The sequence below is a fragment of the Centruroides vittatus genome, unplaced genomic scaffold (genome assembly GCF_030686945.1).
Source record: "Centruroides vittatus isolate TY-2023 unplaced genomic scaffold, ASM3068694v2 contig_82, whole genome shotgun sequence".
Classification (NCBI taxonomy): Eukaryota; Metazoa; Arthropoda; class Arachnida; order Scorpiones; family Buthidae; genus Centruroides; species Centruroides vittatus.
The window spans coordinates 1,377,814-1,399,446 of record NW_027122533.1 but is presented as its reverse complement, the minus strand read 5'-3'; the positions used below and the strand labels follow the sequence as shown (position 1 = coordinate 1,399,446).

Sequence of the window (21,633 nt, the reverse complement as noted above, 5' to 3'; positions counted from 1 at the left end):
TACGTAAGTCACCATTGTGATTCTTTTGGCACTGCAAGCAACAAACTTTGGTGATGAAGAGTGTCTTCAATGGCCATTCTTGTGTGATGCTTCTCGTCCTCAGTGTGATAAGATCTTTCAAGGCAACAAAATTTGCAATCTGTCCTGCTTTTTAAATGCTCCCACAAATATCAATTATCAGATATCACAGGGATTAAAATCCAAAGCGCCGAAAGTTCCGTAGTGATGAGTTTCGACACTAAATTTTTATGAAATATCTTCCACACGTCTCTAAATTTCACCAGAATTAGTTGCATTTTGGCTGCCAAATATCTTTCTAGACAGGGAAGAATAGGAGAGTTTAATTTTTATACTGTTGAGTGGCGAATTGGCGCCTGAACTGCGCACGAATTCGTCACGTGTCTAATACTTAAATAGGGCTACATTTGGGAGGAGTATTCCTCCCCAATAGGAGCAGATCTATACGTTGAGTACCTCACCTTATCCATCCAATCCTTAATATTTAAATATATAAATTAATTTTGATCGACTCCTGTCCTTGTCTTACTTAATAAATGTATTATAAATTTATATTTTTAATAGAAAGAATCGTTATCAAGTTTCCTAAAGGTACAATCCGCCATATTTATAATTTCTACAAAAATAAAAATACAATTCTCCTCAGGATCATTTAGTTACAGACGAAAAATTCTTAGAAATATAGCATTAGAATTTTTCAAATTAATTTGTTTGTTTCTATCCCCTGCAGCTGTAATTTGTTGGTGATCTTCCTGTCACCATTAAAAATAACATAAAAATTGTTATATAATATAGAAAACACATCACTAATTGTATGTTTAATAGTTGTAAGGCTGGAATTTTGTAAATTACTCGTTTATTACGTTAATTAAAGAAGTAAATAACTGAATATCATTATACAATCACGATGAAAAGTGACAGGTGTATAAACAAATAAGTTATATAATGAGATATGAATTTTTAAACGAAACGTAATAAGGAAGTTGTTCAAGGAAAGTTAAGTGTAACAATCGAAGTCACTTGGATATACGACTGTTAAGGTGAGTTAATTCCTTGCATATTGTCATAAGAGATTACATTAAGATATGATATAAAATAATATAAATTTAATTTTGTTGAGTGATTTAATTCTTGAAAGTCGTCGTAAAACGAGTCATCACATTGACCCTAGACACAGTAACATAATTTAAGATTTTATTTCTAAAAATGTATTATCTAATACACATCGAGATGACCAATAGAAACACAGCATTCGTTACAGACTTTATAGAGAATTTATAGCAAAATAAAAGCTGAGTGTTGTATAGCAAGCAGTCGTAAAGCGGTGTATTACTGTACACTCTGTCCTATCGGTCTGAAAACTTGGGACTTATGTTAAAATATGCAGCTGAGTAAAGAATAACTAATTCGAGTTATTCTGATGGTGAGGACACAAAGTAAATATGAAGTTGCTGGAAAATTTAACAGGGGGTACTCACTATCAAAATAACTCGTTCCTCCTCAGTTAGAACCATGCTTTGCCATGTAGAGCAATAAACATCAGCACAACTTTCATAATTGCAGACGTATTTCACACCCTTATTTACTGTATACTTTAGATGCCAGTTGTCATATGTATACCTGCAGAAAAATGATATAAATAACTGCAATTCCCCTAAGTACATGAATCTTAAAGAATAATATTGTTTAAAAATTTGTATTATAATTACAATTTATATGCACATCTTAACGTTGTATATAGAACTCATGCTTGAGGTTCTGAGTTTGATTTCCATTCTTGACAGTGCTTAAACGTTACAAATTTAAGTGAACGTTGCTAACCGGAAATGCACGATATAAATAACTTTTCATGATAATCATTATCCATATTAAAGATATTTAATTATGCATTAATCCATGAGTATGTCATTATTATTATTGTTAATATTGTTTAAAATAAGAATGTAATTTAATTATTTTTTAGAGTTACAGATGAAGTTGTCGGTACTATTAAAGATTGCGTTGAAAATTTCTGTTTTGTTTCAATGCATGCAAGAAGTACAGAATTCTCCAATCTTAGGGAAAGTTTCAGGCAAAGTATTAAAAGTTGGGGATAAATATGTTCATGCTTACTTAGGCATACCATATGCAACTCCTCCAGTTGGAAATTTAAGATTTCAGGAACCTCGACACGTGGGAGCTTGGAATTCTGTTTATAATGCAACACGAAAACCACCCGCTTGCATACAAGATTTCTTCTATCCCTTTGAAGAATGGCCGAAACGTGATCCAAAAGACATTAGTGAAGACTGTCTTCATATCAATTTGTGGGTCCCGGCATCTAATCGGTGTTGTGAACCACTTGCCACAATGGTTTGGATTTACGGAGGTGCATTTTTTAGTGGCAGCTCAAATGTGGATATTTATGACGGCTCGATTTTGGCAGCGGTAGGAAATGTTATCGTTGTCTCATTCAATTACCGTGTTGGAGCATTTGGTTATGCAAATTTTGATCAGGAAGGCGCTGGTGGAAATATGGGAATGCTGGATCAAGTGATGGCGTTGAAATGGGTTCACCGAAATATAGAAAATTTCGGTGGTGATAAAGACTCGATAACAATATTTGGTGAAAGTGCAGGATCCATGTCAGTTGGGAATCATCTTATCTCACCAATGACAAAAGGGTTATTCAAGCGAGCAATCATGCAAAGTGGAAGCAATTATCTCGACAAGTTTATGGTAGATCCTAAAAGGAACGTAGAATTGACTCTCAAATTCGCTAAGGAATTAGGTTGTACTGGGACCAACGTGTTAAACTGCATGAGGAATGTAGACCCTTTTGATATAGCAACCATCGAAAAGAAACTTATATTAAGTAAACTGACAGGTGCAACTTTCGTTCCAGAAAAAGGACTTCCATATCTTCCCGAGGATCCATTTCATGATATTGATGTTGGCAAATTTCACGACGTAGAGGTTCTGATAGGAGAAAATAAAGACGAAGGTTCATTTATTACATTTATGTTTAAGCCAGAAGTATTAAATGAAGAGAATCCCATTTTGTCAAAATCGGAAGTTAAATCATTTTTAAGTAAATTTTACGATATAAATGGTGAACGTCTCGATCGCATTGTTCAAGAATATTCAGGAAACGTATCCGAAGAAGATTCTTCCTTAACCATCCTGAAACAGTTCACGAAAGCTGTAGGAGACGGAACATTTTCTTGTCCTATATTACATCTGACAGAGAAACTGTCGAAATACAACAGGAAGGTTTTTCATTACACCTTCAATCACACTCGAATCAAATCGGGAACGAAGAAATGGGTAGGAGTAACTCATTTTGAAGATGTTTACTTCGTGTTTGGAATGCCTTTTGTAAGAAAGGACGAGTTTACTTTAGAAGAATTACAATTTAGTAAGAAAATAATTGAACTGTGGACTTCTTTCGCCAAAACAGGGTAAGTCCATAAATAAATAAATAAATAACCACAATGGTAATTCTATAACGTTGAATTTAAAATAAATAATTCTATAATCTCCAATATTTCACAGACAATCTTTTAAAATTTTTGAACTTATACAGAAATATAACTAAATATTTGTAATACATGGAATTTATTTTTTATTTGCCACAACAAAGTTCACTCATTATTCAGTCACTTATATGTCAAGAATATGATCTATGCGGATTTAGTTTAACTGTACACATACAGAAGAATGCTTTTCCAATGCGTGTTAGTATGTCTAATCCTATTTGCATGCACTCGCCACAAGTGTCCTCTTACAGTATCTGCCTTTTGTAGGGAAACTTGATCTTGTACAAAACTAAAGTTAGAAATTCTTACGATCTTCTTGGTGTTGATTTATCCTTATTTTGTATTTTTTTCAGAAAACCTTCGTACAACGGAATGGAATTCGAGTGGGAGACATTCGACGAGGAAGAAAGAAACAGTCTGTCGTTAACTCTAGGAAACTTTCATCTGAGAAAAGCAACAAATGAAAACTGCAGATTTTGGCAGAAATACTACGGATATAACTAATTAGTGAAGAGAAATCGATTAACGTTAAACGTAGCTATTCACTTACTGAAGTAAACACGGGGTATGACAGAGGGTATCACATTTAGTTAATTAATATGTAATAGAGACGGGGTATTTCATATAGCAATGGGTTTAAATAATGACTGGTTTAGGTTATTTTCTAGAGTAATTTATGTATTGATCTATAAATTAGTGATATTGTATTACAAAAACTATAAAATGGTTGTATTTAAAAATTTTATTCTATTTTTGATGGTTAAAACACGATAAACTAAAACGTATGGTCAGTATCTATTTATACTCATAAATAAGTAGAGCCTTATACCCAACTTGATACAAACATGGCGCAATTTGTATTTTATTATAAACAAGAATATATATTTTTTGATTTTACGGAGTCATAGAGAAACGTGTTCGACATTTCATGATTAAAACAATAACGCATTTAATTAAAGACAAAGAATTATTTATGTATAAAATGCATACAATATCTATTTCCATATTATAATGTGTTTCGACGTAAGTACCCCTTGTTGCTATGAACACATCGAGCATCTCTGCTCGGATGAGCACGATGTCTCTGTCTGTCAGCTGCATTCTCGATCACGAATTTTTTATTTATAAAAAAAATCTCTTCCCTACGGGGAATAACGTGATTCTCCGCAAGGAAATCCTACGGAGGATCACGTAAGGAAATCCTTTTCCACGATTCAGAAATCATGCCAATTTGAAGAAACACACTCTATTTGTCTCACATGTCACAAATTACCTTTTCGTTTCAACGAGATTAACATTCATGCTTTTGCAATAATGAAACAGAAGAAACAATACTTCGAAAGCATTATTAAAGCAATAATAGAGTAACGAGAATCGAGGAGCAGCCAGTATGGAATATCTGAGAAATCTTTTTGAAGTAACGAAAGATGAACTGACATGTCCCGAGGATGCTCTGGTACTCTACATGCATTGCGTTGCCTTATCCATGAATATGCATCTAGTGGGGATCGGAGCGGAATGGTCACCCCAATGCGAACGCATAGAATCGGGTCGTTTGCCAGAAGGTTGGAATTCGAATCGATCGCATTATCGCATAAGATACGTGGACAGATATGAGGATCGATACTTGTTGCACGTGTCAAATAACGAAAGCTGCAAATATCTTTTTGTCTCTTGGACCGATCCAAATACAGAAAATGTTTACGTTAATACCTTTGTAACAGAAGAATTTGCAGGAGATTGTTGGAAAGAATATTTGTTAGCGTACAACGAAAATATGAAAAGTTTCGAAGAAAAGATGAAAATGGTGATAAGAACCGGAGTCCGTAATAAGAGGGATAAAGATTTTGCTAAAGAAAGAGCAGCTGCTATAGCTGAAAACGATGTAACTACATCAAAGAAGGAGAAAAAGGTTCTCAAAGAAATCTTTCCTAATGAGTGATAAACATTGCTGTTTTTAAAATATTTTTCTGTACAACACTATCAAAATTTATAATAAACAGTAATCAGTTATACTTGTAAGGTATTTATGGTTTTAACCTTTGAGCCAGTGGCACACAATTTTTGGCGGCACTCTGAGTACCTCAAATACGCATAAGCAAAATGCAAAATTGAAGATCCACAGTTCTTCATATAAGAATGTACAGATGATTCATAAAGATTAGCAAAATATGAGTAGTTTTACGAAAGGTTTATGAATATGGATTGTGAGCCATTGTTATAAAGATAGTACAATATTAATATTTCTAAAAGTACAGGCTCTACCGCTTATAAAATTCTTAATCAATTCCTAAGTTAAGTTTCAACTATGGACATACCTAATGGCATCCTCCATGAGGGTTTCTCCACCAATAATTTTTTTTTTTTCGTATCTGTATGAAGCTTGCAAATAAATTGGGATGGAGACCTGAAAACAGATAGAAACGGAGTTGATTAAAATGTATTGAATGATTAAATATTTAATTTTACTGTTTTTAATTAAAATTTTTAGTTTTTACGTGTTGTACAGAAACATTTGAAAAAGAATGTAAAACAATCCCATCATTTAACACGGTTCTTGAGTTCGACCCACAAATTTTCTACTTTTACTGGTACAAGAAAGAAATATTCTTTGTTATTATTCAAGCGTGTAGGCTCGAGATGTGAATAATTAGTCCAAATACCTAAAACTCTGGGAATTAATTTAGATATTTTTTAATTCTGTAGATAAATTAGAAGAGGAAGATTGATATAATAATCACAAAAACAGTTACCACTTTGTTAGATTTATCGTGGCCTTGAGTTATAACATATAACAGGTTCTTCCCCTATACCAAATAATGGAACGTTTAAAAATATGAGGCCCTAAAATGATATAAAACAGAATTCTCGACTATAGAAACATTAAAAAAATTAGATTTTAAAATAAATTAGGGCTTAAAATTAATGATATCAAGATCAAAAATAAGAGAAATATACGATCTTATGATCTTATAATTTATGAAATCTTCTTAGTCCACTAGTGAGGGAGTGGATAAAACTACTAAACACGCACGAGTCATGAATACGGTCTTGACCAACGGGCTAGCCACGTGTTTTCTGGGTTTTCTCAACGTATCCTTTGCCGTATTCAAACAAAATAAATAAAAAACCCTATGTATCTCCCCACCGCTTCGACCTATAACCACCAAAATTTAATAGCATCGATGTCCTTTATATACAAGTTACCATACTAAATTTCCTATTTTTATTTCATCCTGAGATATTAATCAAAACACACACACAAACACGGGGTAGTCAGGTTTTTTTTTTATGTATTTTTTGTTTCGGGTATCTCAAATCATGGAGATTCCAAAAATCTGAAGGTTCAAATGTGACACGGTTATAATATTTGTCGTAACAACCGGGAAATTAACCTGTGTTTCGTTATAACAGCCAGAAACTGAGACGATTACAATACTTTCTCGTGTTGTTATACAGTAACAGGAGGAAAATGAAATTAAAAAGTCCAAGTTCATTATTTATTATTTGTCCAATTAACATTTCTATACAATTATTTAAGTTTTTTTTTTTAAATTAAGAAACAAATTTTCTTGTTATTTTGAAAGATTCTTATTAAAAATTGCCAGGGGTCTTAGTTGCTGACGTATGAACGTCGACATTAATAAAACAATGCGATTGGTGGAGTAATTTTTTTTTAATTTAATTGTTAAAAGTGATTTAGAATTTACTGAATTTTTTCCCAAAATCAAGGAAATTCTTTAATAGAGTTCGGTTTTATTGTTAATTTAGAAAATATATGTCTGTATTGATCAATAAATTATGTAAAGGGCGTAATTTTTCTGCCTTATTTTCATTGTATTACGTTTTGAATAAATCTATGGTTTCTTATGTATTGTTTGTTAGTCGTATATACACAGACAACTGACAATTTCCTATTGTTGAGCAGGATCTCTCTCGCACGATCAACAAATTCGAATTCTACTTAAAGGTAAGCATTTTTAAGCTAAATTTCGTTTACGTTTCTGTTCTAATACTTAAAATTTATGTTACTCTGCTTGGGTGGTCTATTAAATACAGAAAAAAGTGGTGGAAAGGAAAGGGTCGTAGACAGCTGCACAATAGAATATGGCATTCTTCTGAAGATCACAAGAGACATAGAAGACTTAAGATGTGATCCTATTATAGAGTTTTACGTATAAATATTAAGGGGTTAAGAAATGTCCATACATACTGAATAATATAAATATTTATCTGGTATCTTATTTTAAGACAGGCAAGACAATGATAATGCATTATCTAAGTTACTTAATCTTAAACATAGTATAATATGAATTAACATCACTTCTGTCCTTATCTTTCTCTTCACTTTCAACGTTCGTCTAGTTCTTTCCTTTATTTATAGCATCTTCTTCCATCCTCATCATCTTCATAATGAGGTAGTAGTGTTGGGGCGTGTTTACTAATCACTTGTTTATAAAACATTGCATACAATGTGACCTAGTTAATAAATTAACTCCTAAATCCTATCCGAAATAACAGTTTTGATCAATTAAAAAACTCAAAATAAAGGCGGAAGCTCTCCTCAGATTCTATTACTCAATTGTGGCGAATTGTGAAACTCTAATTTGACGTTTTCTTTTTGATTTGTGAATTTAGCACTGTAGATTTAACCTACAAGCAACGAGTTATCTTAGAAATGCCTATAAAAGCTTAACATTTTAGAAAACAATAAAGAAAAGTTTAATATTTTCTTACATTGTTCTTATAAAAAGAAATATATTGTTTTCGCATCCATAAATTTTCTATTCAATGATTCAATATAGAAAGACGTGTCAATGTTATTATATATATATTTTACTTACAACTTGCGTAATTTTAAATTTTATGTGTTAATTGTTTTCGAAAAGTAATTTTTAATTAAATAAAAGTTTTCGAGTCGAAAAAATTAATTAGAAAGTTCTCCGAAACAATGTTAGAAATCTAACAAAAAATTTTACTAAAATAAAAATAACACAATAGATACGTCCTGTGTGTCTGCGCTATTTTTTAAAAAAAGTAACGTGAATAGAGACATGTGATTGAAATAAAGTTATCCACTTGAAAACTTTCGATATGTGAAATTTAGTAAAATATTAAATTCATATTTTTTTTTTTTTTTTTTTTTTAGTCAAAATGATGATAAATTATAAACTAATACAAATTTCTATGAGAAATGTAAAATTTTTGTAAGAAAATGTATCATCCTTCATCCGTGATGATGTGGCTGAAGATGATAAATTAACGTGTAGAATTTTTATAAATAAACTAATTTAAATATTATACACTCTGAAAACAATTATTTTCCAGAATTACAGATGAAGATCGCTCCAAATTTTGGTATTCTATTAGGATTATGCATCGTATTACTGTCATTCAATCAGAGCCAAAGTGTGCCCATCCGCAACAACTTTACAGGGAAAACAATAAAAGTTTTAAATAAAATCGTTCGCGCATATCTTGGCATACCATTTGCAACCCCTCCAGTTGGAAAGTTGAGATTTCGTGAACCTCGACCTCTTAGAAATAAAGATACTCCATACAATGCAACGCGAAAACCTCCTTCCTGCATGCAAGACTCGCCGTATGTTATCCTCGAATGGATCGATCGTTATCCAAAAGATCTTAGCGAAGATTGTCTCTATCTCAATATTTGGGTTCCTACTTCTAAACAGGATAAACCATTCGCCACTATGGTTTGGATTTATGGAGGAGCATTCATTCTTGGATCCAGCAATATGAATATTTACGATGGTGCAGTTATAACAGCCATAGGGGATGTCATTGTAGTGTCTTTCAATTATCGCTTAAGTTCCTTTGGATACGCAAATTTTAATAAGGAAGATGCTCGAGGAAATATGGGAATGTTAGATCAAGTCATGGCTTTGAAATGGATTCGTGAAAACATAGAGACTTTCGGTGGCGATAAAGATTTGATAACTGTTTTTGGTGAAAGTGCAGGAGCTATTTCTGCAGCACATCATTTAGTCTCACCTCTGACTAAAAGATTATTCAAGCGAGCAATCTTGCAAAGTGGAAGCAATTACCTTGACTACTTCGCTGTTAAGCCAGCTTTTAATGTAAGAGTAACTTCTAAGCTCGCTCAGGAAGTAGGATGCGATAGACATAACATGCTGAAATGTATGCAAGATATGGATGCTTCTAAACTAGCAGCTGCAGAGAAAGTAATCCAGAAACGTAAGAACTTATTCATGCTTTTTCATCCACAAATGAGTCCTCCATTTCTATCAGAGGATTCATTTTCTGATGTTGACAATGGTAATTTCCATGACGTTGAGGTGTTAATGGGAGAAGTCAAAGACGAAGGTTCTCTATTTGTAGCCGCTCTCAACCCAGAATTACTAATTCACAATGTACCAGTTTTCACGAAAGATGATGCAAAGAGTATTTTGGGTACATGTTACGAACTGAGTGGAGAATATCTAGATGGTATTGCTGATCACTTTTTTGGTAAATTAGCCGACGATGATTATTCTGGTATTCTGAAACAGACAATTAAAGGTATAGGAGACGTAGTATTTACGTGTCCTATATTTCACTTGGCCGAAAAGCTTGCTGAATACAATCGAACAGTATATCATTACACATTCAATCACACTCGAATCAAATCCATATTCAAGAAATGGATGGGTGTACCCCATTTCGAAGATGTACACTTCGTATTTGGAAGACCTTTGATCAAAAACAAATCTTTCACACCAGAAGAAGCGGAATTCAGCAGAATGATTATTGAATTATGGACCTCTTTTGCCAAAACCGGGTAAGAACTACTTACAAAATTACAAGACAATATGTATAGGTGCTTCTATACCGTTAATGCTTATAAAACATTGGACCATTATAATAAAACTTATTTATTTATTTACAGGAAACCATCTTACAATGGAATGGAACAAGAATGGAAACCATTTGACAGAGAAAATCGCAATTCCTTATCACTTACCCTTGGTAACATCCATCCAGTAAAGGCTGAAGAAGTTGAAAGATGCACCCATTGGAAGAATTTCATGAAAGAATACTCTGATAATATGTTTAAGAGTTAACTATCTTTTTAAATTTCCTACCTGATACTAATTTCTGAGATTTAACTTAATATAAAGCATTTTAAAAAATACTTGTAATACGATTCAGAACAGCGCTCGCGAATTACCAATTGTATAATTAGGAAAGAAGTTTTCTTCAATTGCTTGTCTATAACAATGTTATACGTGTAGATTATAACTTCAATTAATCATCTTGTAGCTTTTGTATACAGTAGTAAAATTAAACTCGTTTGTCAATAAACGACAATTTAAACATGTTAAAGTCTTTGCTCGAAAATGTTTATAACCATTTTGGTTTCACCAAATAACGTGTAAACAGTTAGAAATACAAAACAAAAGAAAAGTACGGATATAGTTGAACAGAGATATTGGGTTTTATACGTTTAGTTACTTATTCAGAAAGAGACACTTTTAACACCGATTTCTTACTGAATAACATGATCAGCACCTTCACTCCTTTCTCAAAATTTCATCACTTTTTTCTCCAAACTCCTTCATCCCTTTCTCCAAACTCCACCTCTTTCTCCAAACACTCCTTTTGTCTTAATTTTATGCTTAACATAAGTTATAAACCCAATCTCCTTCTACTAAAGTATTGATGATAGAATTTACTAATCGTATCTTTATTCTCTGTATACGAAACCTAATTTAAATAAGATCCTCTAAGCTAATTTACCATTTTCCTAAACAATCAATAGCTAAACAATTTTAACTCTCAATAATTGAGTATATTTTCTTACTTTTGACGTAATAAATTTCCCATACCTATCAAATTATAAAACATATTTGCATTTTAAATGTAGTGATTGAGTTTAAGGAGCATAGTTTCTTTAACTTTAAAAATTAAGGAAAATCAAACACAGTAATTAACACATATATACAAATTATATTGTATATTATCCTCCTTTTATAAAATGCAAGGTTGTATTCTATAGAAATTATAAATAAAAGTTTACATTATCAAAAAACTCGATCGTTTACTTAAGGTAGATTACTTTTTTTAAGTTGTATTTTATATTCTATTGTGTTACACGTCCAACTGTAGCTCAAGGCTGTTTAGATTCATCCAACTGGACACTCGTGGTCATTCCTGATTGAGAAAATGTAAATCATTAGATAGAATTTGCATAGAAGCTCTCTCGTTTCCATCTTGTAAGCATCAGGTAAGCTTTTTGATTGCTCTTCTCTTAAATAGATATAATACAGCGTGTTTCATAGTTAATTAACCGCATAAATAAAATGTAGGATAGCCTAAAAATGAGTTAACTGTTTTAAAAATCGTACTTTATTAAAACACTTGAGAATACTTTTATGTTTTGAAGACAAAGAAACACATTATTCTACTTAAGTTTTCATCATTTTCGGCCATCCTTTTGAATTAAGTTTCGATATTTTATATATAATTATTTATTCTAGTAATATAATTGCGCGTGTTAAATCATTTAAAACATTAAAATTAAATTTCTAATTAACTGTAAATTGGTAATCCCCATTCGTCTTTAATGGCACCCATGTTGGAGCATTTGTTGCAATTTTAATGTTAATTACATATTTACCGTATTCTACGGACTATAAGACGTACCCTAATTTTTAAACAATTTTTTAAAAAATACCTATAAGACGCACCTGAATTTTGGAGGCAATTTTTCGAAGAAAAAACTGCGTCTTATAGTCCGTAAAATACGGTATATATTTTTAAACTAATTTATAAAATTAAATGTTAATAATAGTAATAAATTAACGGAATGAATAAATTAAAAGTGCTCCTCACCCTTCTCTCGCATTCTTAACCTGAATATTCAATGACAGATCGACCTTGTTCTATTTATTTTACCTTCAATAAGTAGTCATGTGATATTTAAACAATTCTCATCGTTAGCTTCATTAAATTACAAAAATATATATTTTCATATTTTACAATTAACACACAGACAGAAAGACAGACAAAAACTAACGATCTTACTTTCTCTCATATTTTCATAAAAGAAACGATAGTAGTGTTATATACACTACTATCGTTTGTAACCACAATAAAACTAATTGCGAACAATTCGTTTTATTGCGACCTAAATTTCTGAATAATTTTTATCGTTATAACGCAATTAAACCTCATTATAGCGACATAGTTAGTAAATTCTCAATATAACATTTAAAGATAATTTTTAAAGAATATTTAACAAATTTACGAACACTTTTTGTAGTTATATCACAGTCAAACTTTATTATAACAATAATATTTATTAATTTTGTCGTTATAACGAGGTTAATTATATTATAACGCAGTTTTTATCCCGGATCGTAGTTCTGTTCAAAGCTTGAAGCGGTAGATGTGTATAATGTTAATAATGTTACAAAGAAGCCCAATGTCGTGTTATAACGCGATTTAACCTCGTTGTAATGACAACATAAGATAGATTTTTTAGCTTGATTCATAAGCAACTCACAGTAATTTATATCGTACCGTATCAAATTTTAATGTTGTGAATACGTAATATGACGTCAATTACGTTGAACCCTGTCGCAACTTTCGTTTTTGTTAACAGTTATGTTTCTGTATTTTTTAGTTTTAAAACACGTAGTTACTTCATTCCTGTGTCCATCAAACTTTCCAATGATATTTGTGTTGCGTGTGTATAAACAATTTATTATACCAGTTATATTCGTAAAACAATTCAAATCACGTAAACGTTTCATTGTATGACAATAAATTGTTAATATCACGAGTCGTTATCAATCAATTTTCATAACAAAATTGACATTTTCCATTGTTAAATGCGTTTTTGCAAAGCGCGGGGCATTCAGGAGGAAAGTCGTGCAATGGACAGATTATTTCGTGAGATATAAATGTTTTAACACTTGTTTTAAAATATTAATTAATAAAAATATGTTATCAAATATTTTCCGTTATACACGAAAAAACTAATAATAATTTTAAAACAACTTAAAAATTAGGAAAACAATGGAATTAGCCGTTTGTGTATTTATAGAAATATAAACAAAATAATAAAAAGTTGCTGGTGAAGGTCAGTCAAACTAAACTTACAATCTTTAGCAATCCAGAGATATACACAGGGTGACTCAAAAGCCAGTTAACTGTAATTTTGAGTTTGCAATTAAAATTACTTGAATAAGGCTACAGTTTAGTTGCTTGCTTACTGCTAAGTAAAAGCATGTTTTGCTTTCTTTGGATCCTCATCCAATGCACGGGTGCATTTTCATCGGTTTAACTAGTGATTGCAGTTATTCGGATTGAAACCATTTTATTTTATATATGATTCTTGGTGGAAGCTTTTGTTCTGAGAGCAGCAACAAGTCATTCATAGAATCACAGCTCTTAACTGAATTTTGAGCCATCCTGTATTCAAATTTTCCTCTAAAAATAATTCTAAAAATAAATTTATATTTCAGAAATACATATGATGTCGATATTATCGAAAATCATATTGGGATTATGTATATTTGGATGCTTAGTACAGAGTCAAGACGTTCCCACACTTGGTCAAGTATCAGGAAACACGATCAAGGTTTTGGATAAGTATGTTTATGCCTATTTAGGCATACCTTACGCTATGCCTCCTGTAGGCATACTAAGATTTCAAGAACCACAGCCCACAAAAGCGTGGAATGATGTTTATAATGCAACAGAGAAAAAGGCATCTTGCATGCAAGATTCAAGTCTTAAGTCCGTAGAATGGCTTAATCGCGATCCAAAAGACATTAGTGAAGATTGCCTTCATATAAATCTTTGGATCCCAACCGTTAATGAAGAAGACAAACCATTCTCAACCATGGTTTGGATACACGGTGGAGGATTCCGCATTGAATCCTCAAACATGGATGTATACGACGGTGCCCTTCTGGCATCAATGGGCAACGTCATCGTGGCATCATTTAATTATCGTTTAGGTGCATTCGGGTATGCAAATTTTGATCACGAAGAAGCACGAGGAAATATGGGAATGTTGGATCAAGTTATGGCATTGAAATGGATACATCAAAATATAGAAGCATTCGGTGGGGATAAGGACACTATTACAATTTTTGGTGAAAGTGTAGGTGCCACATCAGTTGCTCATCATTTACTTTCACCTTTAACGAAAGGACTCTTCAAGAGGGCTATACTGCAAAGTGGGAGCAATTATCATAAGTTTTGGGCTGTTGATCCCGAAGTAAATATTAAAAGAACTGAATTAATCTCGAAAGAATTGGGATGCAACGGAAACCAATCATTAAACTGTATGAGAGATATGAATGCTGAGGATATTGTAACTTCAGAGAAAAATTACTTCGAAGCTAAGCAAAGTATGTTGAGTTTTCTACCACAGAAAGGAAGTCCTTACCTTCCAGAAGACCCCTTTGTTGAAATCGATTCCGGAAGGTTTCACGAAGTAGATGTTTTGATAGGCGAAGTCAGAGACGAAGGATCATTCTTTCTATCAATGTTCAAATCAGAATTCATCCGCGAAGATGATCCAAAATTGAAAAAGTCAGAAGCCAAAGACCTTTTAAGTAAATTCTACGAAACAGAAGGAGAATCTCTCGATCGCATAGAACAAGATTATTTAGGAGACGTTTCCGAAGAAGACTCCCCCAGTATCCTCAAAAACACGATAAGGGCATTTGGTGATGGTTTATTTACTTGTCCCATAGCTCATTTAGCAGAGAAACTTTCGGGGGGCAACCGAAATGTCTATCATTACACGTTCAATCACACTCGAATCAAATCGGGAATAAAAAAGTGGATGGGAGTACCACATAGAGAAGATGTATACTTTGTGTTCGGGATACCTTTCGTGAATGAAGACGAATATACAATAGAAGAAGTAGAGTTCAGCAAAAGCATTATTGACATGTGGACCTCCTTTGCAAAAACAGGGTAAGAATTTAAGATTTAAAGTGTAAACTACTTGCATAAGATGTATTCAATTATAAGGATGGATCCATAAATAACTAGCTAAAAGAAGTGCATGGCTGATTGCCCTGGCAGGTTATTTATTGAGCCACCCTTATACAATGATAGGAGACTGCAAGACACTCTTTCAATATTGTATATAGCTTTTTTAAGGTTATTAGCCAGTTAATGAAAACTCTTAAGATTGATTCTTTTACTTAACCTTTTTATTTATCCTTTATTCCGGTCAATTACGTTTATTTTAATAAATATATAGCGTAACCCAAACGTCAGTTAACCGAGTTATTGCAATATTTTAAGACCGGCTGAAAACGAGTTAAAAATATCAATAACAATATGAAACTGTTTCACCAACTTTTGAGCCACTCCACTCCCGATATTTTGAAGTGTAAAAAGTAAATTTTCAAGCTAGAAAATTCTAAATTTATTTGTTTATTCTGCAGGAAACCCTCCTCAGCAAACGTGGATGAAGAATGGAAGGTATTCGACCAAGAAGATCGTAATTCGTTCTCACTTACCCTAGGAAACATCCATTCAGTTAAGATAGAAGTGAATGAAAAATGCAAAGTTTGGATGAATTTACATTAAAATCAATTAATAATTCGTAATTGATTATGATTTAAACGAGTTTAAAGATATTTTCTTATTTAAAACAAATTATTTTTCTTTATTTTAAGAAAATATAATAACATTTTAAATTTTGAAATTAAAAACTCTAGCTGTAACACGTGTTCGACCACGTGTTGTTTCGCTGCTATCAGATTACAAATTATTTTATCAATTATGGAATTGAATAGTGTAAAATTGAATGAAAAATAATAATAATAAAAATGTTTTAATTACGAGTAAGTAATCTTATTCGAATTTTAATTTAAAAAATTTTAAAAATTGTATATAAATAAATGAAGAGGGATTTCTTTTGTTAGGTTATTATACGCTAGCATTTACACGTAAATTTGATGTCATTCATGTATATTCGTTATGAAAAATAGTGTAAAATGTCGTCAATTGATGGAAGAATGTACAGTATTTTACTCTAACAAAAACATGTATTAAGTACAGAATCAAACGAATTTTACTTGTATCATTCTCACCTATATAGCCTACTAAATTAAGTATAATCGCCTTGCAATATCCTCTCCTCAGTATTAAGCAGTAGTTAAATATACGAGGTAATTCCAATTATGTTTGTAATAGTATCTTCTTTCTCTGCCTTCCTCTCACCAGTCTCGTTTCTCTCCTCTCTCTCGCTTCTTATTCTCTATTCTCTGTCTCTGTCTGTCTCTCTTCCCCCTCTCTCTTTTTTCTCTTTCTCTCTGTATGTCTCTCTTTTCCTCTTTCTCTCTCTTCCCTCTCTCTCCTCTCTATTCCTCCATGTCTTTCTTTCCCTTTCTTTCTCTCCATGTCTCTCTTTCTTCATCTCTCTTTTCTCTCATCATATACATTATATTAAAATTATATTTAATTATTTCATAATTAAAATACTTAACTTACCACGAATTAACATGATTACAATTAAACTTAATCACATAGCAATTATAAACATAAAATGCAGCTAATGAGATTATTTTTGGTCGGAATATTTGGACTGATCTCAAAACCAAATGATTCAAATATAACCTCGCTGTATATGTAAATGCAGTAGAGTAGTATTCTCGATGCTTAATGCTCTCCGGGATGCGGAAGAGGTAAGGTTCACGTGGCATGTAAAGGATCAGTTTGCTATATTGTCGCATAACTTACATAATAATTAAGTGTAGTGAATGGAAATTATGCTGTAAAATCGAGTGCGATTAAGGCTGACTTAAACTCCAATTCATTTATCCACCTTCGTTTTTAAACAGGTGCAAGATGGTGTTTTTTATATATAGGAACAAAATCAAGTTTTGTAGGATAAGGAAGAGGGGCCTGAGAGTTCTATTGTTACTCGTTGTTCTTGTTTTCACGCTGTGTTTCTTACTAGTTTACTGGAAACATCGGCACGTAAATAGTTTAATAGAAGGGGAGCCTCCGATTTACGTCACCGATCTGTGTTTCGTATTAGATAAGAATTTATTAGCAGTAATACTAGTGAACAGCGCGGCGATAAACGTAAATAGAAGGAGACTAATTCGTGCTACGTGGGCTAACAAATATTTGTGTCGCGCTCTTAAAATAGCCGTTGTGTTTTTGGTGGGGAGATCCGACGATCCCGCTCTCGTGCGAGAGGTGAATGACGAGAGGAATCTGTACGGTGACGTTCTTCAAGTCGACACAGTCGACTCCTACCGCCATCTGGTAGAGAAAATAGTAAACGGAATCGATTGGAGTTTAAAAAACTGCCCCAATACAAAATACGTCACGAAAATCGACGATGACGTCTTCCTCAACATATTCGAATTTCAGAGGTATTTGGAGGAAACCATCGTTCACCGGCAGGCGGCATATTTTATATGTCTCTTGTGGCCTTCTATCGACGTGCAACGGGACACGTTATCCAAATGGTACGTCAGTTATGAGGAGTATCCGCATCCCACTTACCCACCCTATTGTTCTGGAGCTGCATACATAATGCCCCACGCTGTGGCTAGCAAAGTATGCCAACTGTACTTAACAGAACCAATATTTTGGATAGAAGACGTTTACATAACGGGATTTCTAGCGGCACGTGGCAATTTGGGACACTTCCAAGCGGCCCATTTTTACGGTTTTGTGAATTATAAATACGATAATTTGATACGAGGTAATATTATATTTGCTCATATCAATAAGAACGAAACCGCAATCAAGAACAATTTGTGGAAAAACATTATAAATTATCAGAAACTGATAAACAATACTTTGATCGTCGCACCAGAAACTTATAAGGTTGAAATTCTCCCGACGGATTCGTACGATTATTATGAAGTCAATTAATTTTAAATTTTAAATTATTTAACAAATTACTTGATATATTGTCAATAAAACTGTACAAAATATTTCTCTATAAACTGTACTTTAAATATTTCCAAAAAATTCTAAAAATTTACAATAAGTTCCGAACATATACAACTTACGTTTTTCAAAGTGTAGTTCGCGATCTCCATTGATTCTTCTGTTTTCATCTTGGAGCAGGTTTTTTTTTTCTTTGCTCATATTAACTGAAAATTTTTATAAATTATTTGAAATTATTACATAGAAAGCTATGAAATAATAAAAGTGTAATTTTATATTGCAATAGCTAAATTAAATTGAATCTATCTGATACACGTTACAGCGTGGCTCGAAAGCCGGTCTTCCTTCATGTTTATTTTACAGATTAAGAAGCTTTATTATGTTATATTATGAGAATTTAAAAATGCTTTGTTAGTTTTTTAACGCGAGTCATACGGTCAGCTGAGTTTTAGGCCACTTTGTTGCTTTACAAAATTGATTATTTGCATTCAGTTACAACGGTAGAAAAAGCGAAAAACGAGATAAATAAAGACGCTTGAGATGTGAATTATATTTTACTGAATAAGAGGGCCCGGGCCCACTGGAGCCCTTCCTGGTTAAATGTACACTGAGCAATTAACTATTTCAAAACCGAAAGTATCGACCTCTGCACAACTAAACAGTAAACAGATTCATGGTCTTAAACGTAACCGCTTTTCAAGAAATTCGAGCCGAAAGTGACGTCATCAAAACTGGAGTTGAATATTTCTTAAAGGGTCACAAACCTGTTAATCGTGAACAGACTGGTTCCGAATAAAACGGTTTTGACTCCCCAAGGGTGTCCACCCTTGGGGGGGGTCGAAACCGTTTCATCGGAACCAAAATTCATTCAGATAAGTTCAGAATATAATTTTGCCAGATGACTGATTAAACTTGTAGTCTTCACACTTTCATTAAAACTGAACCTCTAAGGGGCTAAGTTAGCATCCGCAATGACACTATATTGTGTTGCGTATTAGGCCTATATATGTACCTACATTCTATATTCCGTAGCACAGGTGTTAAGTGACTTTTTTTCCACCCTGCTTTGTGCAGAGTCGCGAAATGAATTACAATCTTGTGGAGTGTAGTTTCTTACTCACTTCTTATGCAATGTACTGTACACTAAGACACTCTTTAATCTATCATTTTCCATTATAGTCATCGATTGTCTTTGTGGTCTACGTATCTAAATTTATAATTTGGGGGATTGAAGTTCCATCCTTCTAGTATGAATTTTTTTTACTATGCTTTATCTTTTTTCTTCGATTTCCACACGGCCCACCCTATTACATATCATTGTGTTGCGAAAGGGAGACGTTAATGCATCATCTTTTCTAGTTATATCGTGTATTATTTTAAATTTTTTATCTATAAACCCAGAAGAAGACATTAAATAATTGAAAGATATTTTCAGAAATTTCAAAATCTTTATTTCTCACTTCGTAAATAGCTTACAGCTTTCATGTTTTAATTAGCTAGCAAGGTAATGTTCTGCATTCACACTTGTACATAGTGCAATATCCTCCCTGGTGGCCGAATTCTCTGCAGCACTTCGTACAGTTTATGTAGTATCCATATTTTACGCATCGTTTTAAATGTCTGCAGCTATTTCTGTCCAACTCTACTCCTTAAATGTAAAAGAATAAAAATTTCTAAAGTCTTTTCGAAAAAAATCTGAAACAAATTTCTTTATTTAAAGCAATTATTAACATAAAATCGAAAGTAGTTTAGAAATATAAATTGAAAGAGAAAAGTATTTAAGAAAGAGAAAACGTCAATTTCCTCCGTTGTCAATTCCGCTTCCTATTTGTTATATATTTTGTCCATGAGGACTTAGCCTATTAATAAGACGTATTGCACGGGTGTTTGGCTTTAGCGATCGAGGAAAACCTTATTCAGAAATAACAAACTATTTTTATTGATCACCTTGTATTACACCTGTTGTACTGTACATCTCCTTAGGTAACAGATTTCAAGCTAGACACCAGTAGAATACATCCTATTATAAGGCTAAGTTCTCATAAACAAAATATATAACAAATAAAAAATAAGAACATAGAGACATATAAATTAACCCCTTCCTATTGCTTATTTACGACACGAATTTTTTAAAATAAATTAATTAATAAAATACTGTACTAAACTTCAAGAAAATAAATATTGGTACAATCGAAACCGTGTTGTTATTTATATTTGGTATACTGGCACAATGAAGTGGCGCTTAATCAACATTGGGCGAGTTTTCCATCTAACTAAATAAAGATGGAAAATTCGCCCAGTGTTGATTAAGCGCCACTTCATTGTGCCAGTATACCAAAAATAAATATTTCCTGCTTTTTAATTAAATAAACCTACAACGTTCACGTTTTAGAAACTGTGAATTGTAAACTGCCGACACTTTTTCACGTTACAATGCTGCACGTACAGACTCGTGTGGCCTTAAGATATAATATATAATGGGTCCTTCTCCTCTACCAGATAACGATACATGTATAAAAATACTGTATGTACGCAAGCTGCTATAGACACTTTGCAAGAAAAATATCTTTATAGATAAACTCACCATTTAAGATGAAAGCAGAGAAGATGAGCATCATCAAGATAATATTCTTCATCTTTGTGTTCACGTAACAGTCGGTTGACGTCCAGTAAAGTATTGTTTCGTAGACACCGTAACAGACTGAGCGTTGGATATACGCGTATTGTACTTATCTACAGTGTTCAAATTTAAATTATGTTTATATCTCGTTCCCTTCCAAGATTTCAAAATGATATTCATTTAGTAAATAATCCGTTAATATCGACCTTATCTTCACTCTTCTTTCAGGAAGTTGTACGAAGCTGATATACTTAGAGAATTACTCTAAACACCACACTTCTCTCTTACCGTTAAAATTACAATAAAAAACATATGAATAATATTTATAATTTGTTTAACACTTTATTTGTGAAGCGATTGCGAAAATAAAGGTGTAAATTACACCGTGTTTTTATGGACAGAAAACAAAGTCGAGATTACTGTGACGATTATTCTGCTTGTTGTAGTGAATTGTTTCTATAAACAATTCGGTTTATTATAATACAAATAAAAAATTGTATTATTTTTTAAAAGAGATGAAGTATTTGATGTAAAACGTAGAATACACCGGAAGTACTCGACGAAGTAGTG

The 21,633-nt window shown here is 32.6% G+C and overlaps 3 protein-coding genes and 1 long non-coding RNA gene across 6 annotated transcripts; 3 read left to right on the top strand and 1 right to left on the bottom strand.

The window, feature by feature from the left end:
- Nucleotides 1-1,003: 1,003 nt before the first annotated feature.
- Nucleotides 1,004-16,118, top strand: LOC136982336 (uncharacterized). The gene is made up of 7 exons (XM_067278810.1): nucleotides 1,004-1,058; nucleotides 1,982-3,458; nucleotides 3,890-4,034; nucleotides 4,900-5,448; nucleotides 12,737-12,743; nucleotides 14,027-15,494; nucleotides 15,974-16,118. The coding sequence occupies exons 2-7, from the start codon at nucleotides 1,990-1,992 to the stop codon at nucleotides 16,116-16,118; spliced, it is 3,783 nt and encodes a 1,260-aa protein (XP_067134911.1). The 5' UTR covers nucleotides 1,004-1,058; nucleotides 1,982-1,989.
- LOC136982309 (acetylcholinesterase-like) lies at nucleotides 7,201-10,880 on the top strand. Its single transcript, XM_067278787.1, has 3 exons — nucleotides 7,201-7,506; nucleotides 8,865-10,335; nucleotides 10,444-10,880. The coding sequence occupies exons 2-3, from the start codon at nucleotides 8,873-8,875 to the stop codon at nucleotides 10,616-10,618; spliced, it is 1,638 nt and encodes a 545-aa protein (XP_067134888.1). The 5' UTR covers nucleotides 7,201-7,506; nucleotides 8,865-8,872; the 3' UTR covers nucleotides 10,619-10,880.
- Nucleotides 16,119-17,193: 1,075 nt separating the features above from the next.
- LOC136982297 (beta-1,3-galactosyltransferase 5-like) lies at nucleotides 17,194-18,619 on the top strand. Its single transcript, XM_067278773.1, has one exon. It carries the CDS (start codon nucleotides 17,382-17,384, stop codon nucleotides 18,423-18,425), a length of 1,044 nt encoding a protein of 347 aa, XP_067134874.1. The 5' UTR covers nucleotides 17,194-17,381; the 3' UTR covers nucleotides 18,426-18,619.
- Nucleotides 18,620-19,576: 957 nt separating this feature from the next.
- LOC136982295 (uncharacterized) lies at nucleotides 19,577-21,152 on the bottom strand. 3 transcript variants are annotated; one of them, XR_010881871.1, is made up of 3 exons: nucleotides 21,028-21,152; nucleotides 19,904-20,091; nucleotides 19,577-19,832 (listed from the first exon to the last, which is right to left on the bottom strand). It is a non-coding gene; the product is annotated as an uncharacterized lncRNA (long non-coding RNA). The 3 variants fall into 3 exon arrangements; XR_010881872.1 differs by having other exon boundaries at nucleotides 19,920-20,091; XR_010881870.1 differs by lacking the exon at nucleotides 19,577-19,832 and having other exon boundaries at nucleotides 19,872-20,091.
- Between the last annotated feature and the right edge of the window lie 481 nt (nucleotides 21,153-21,633).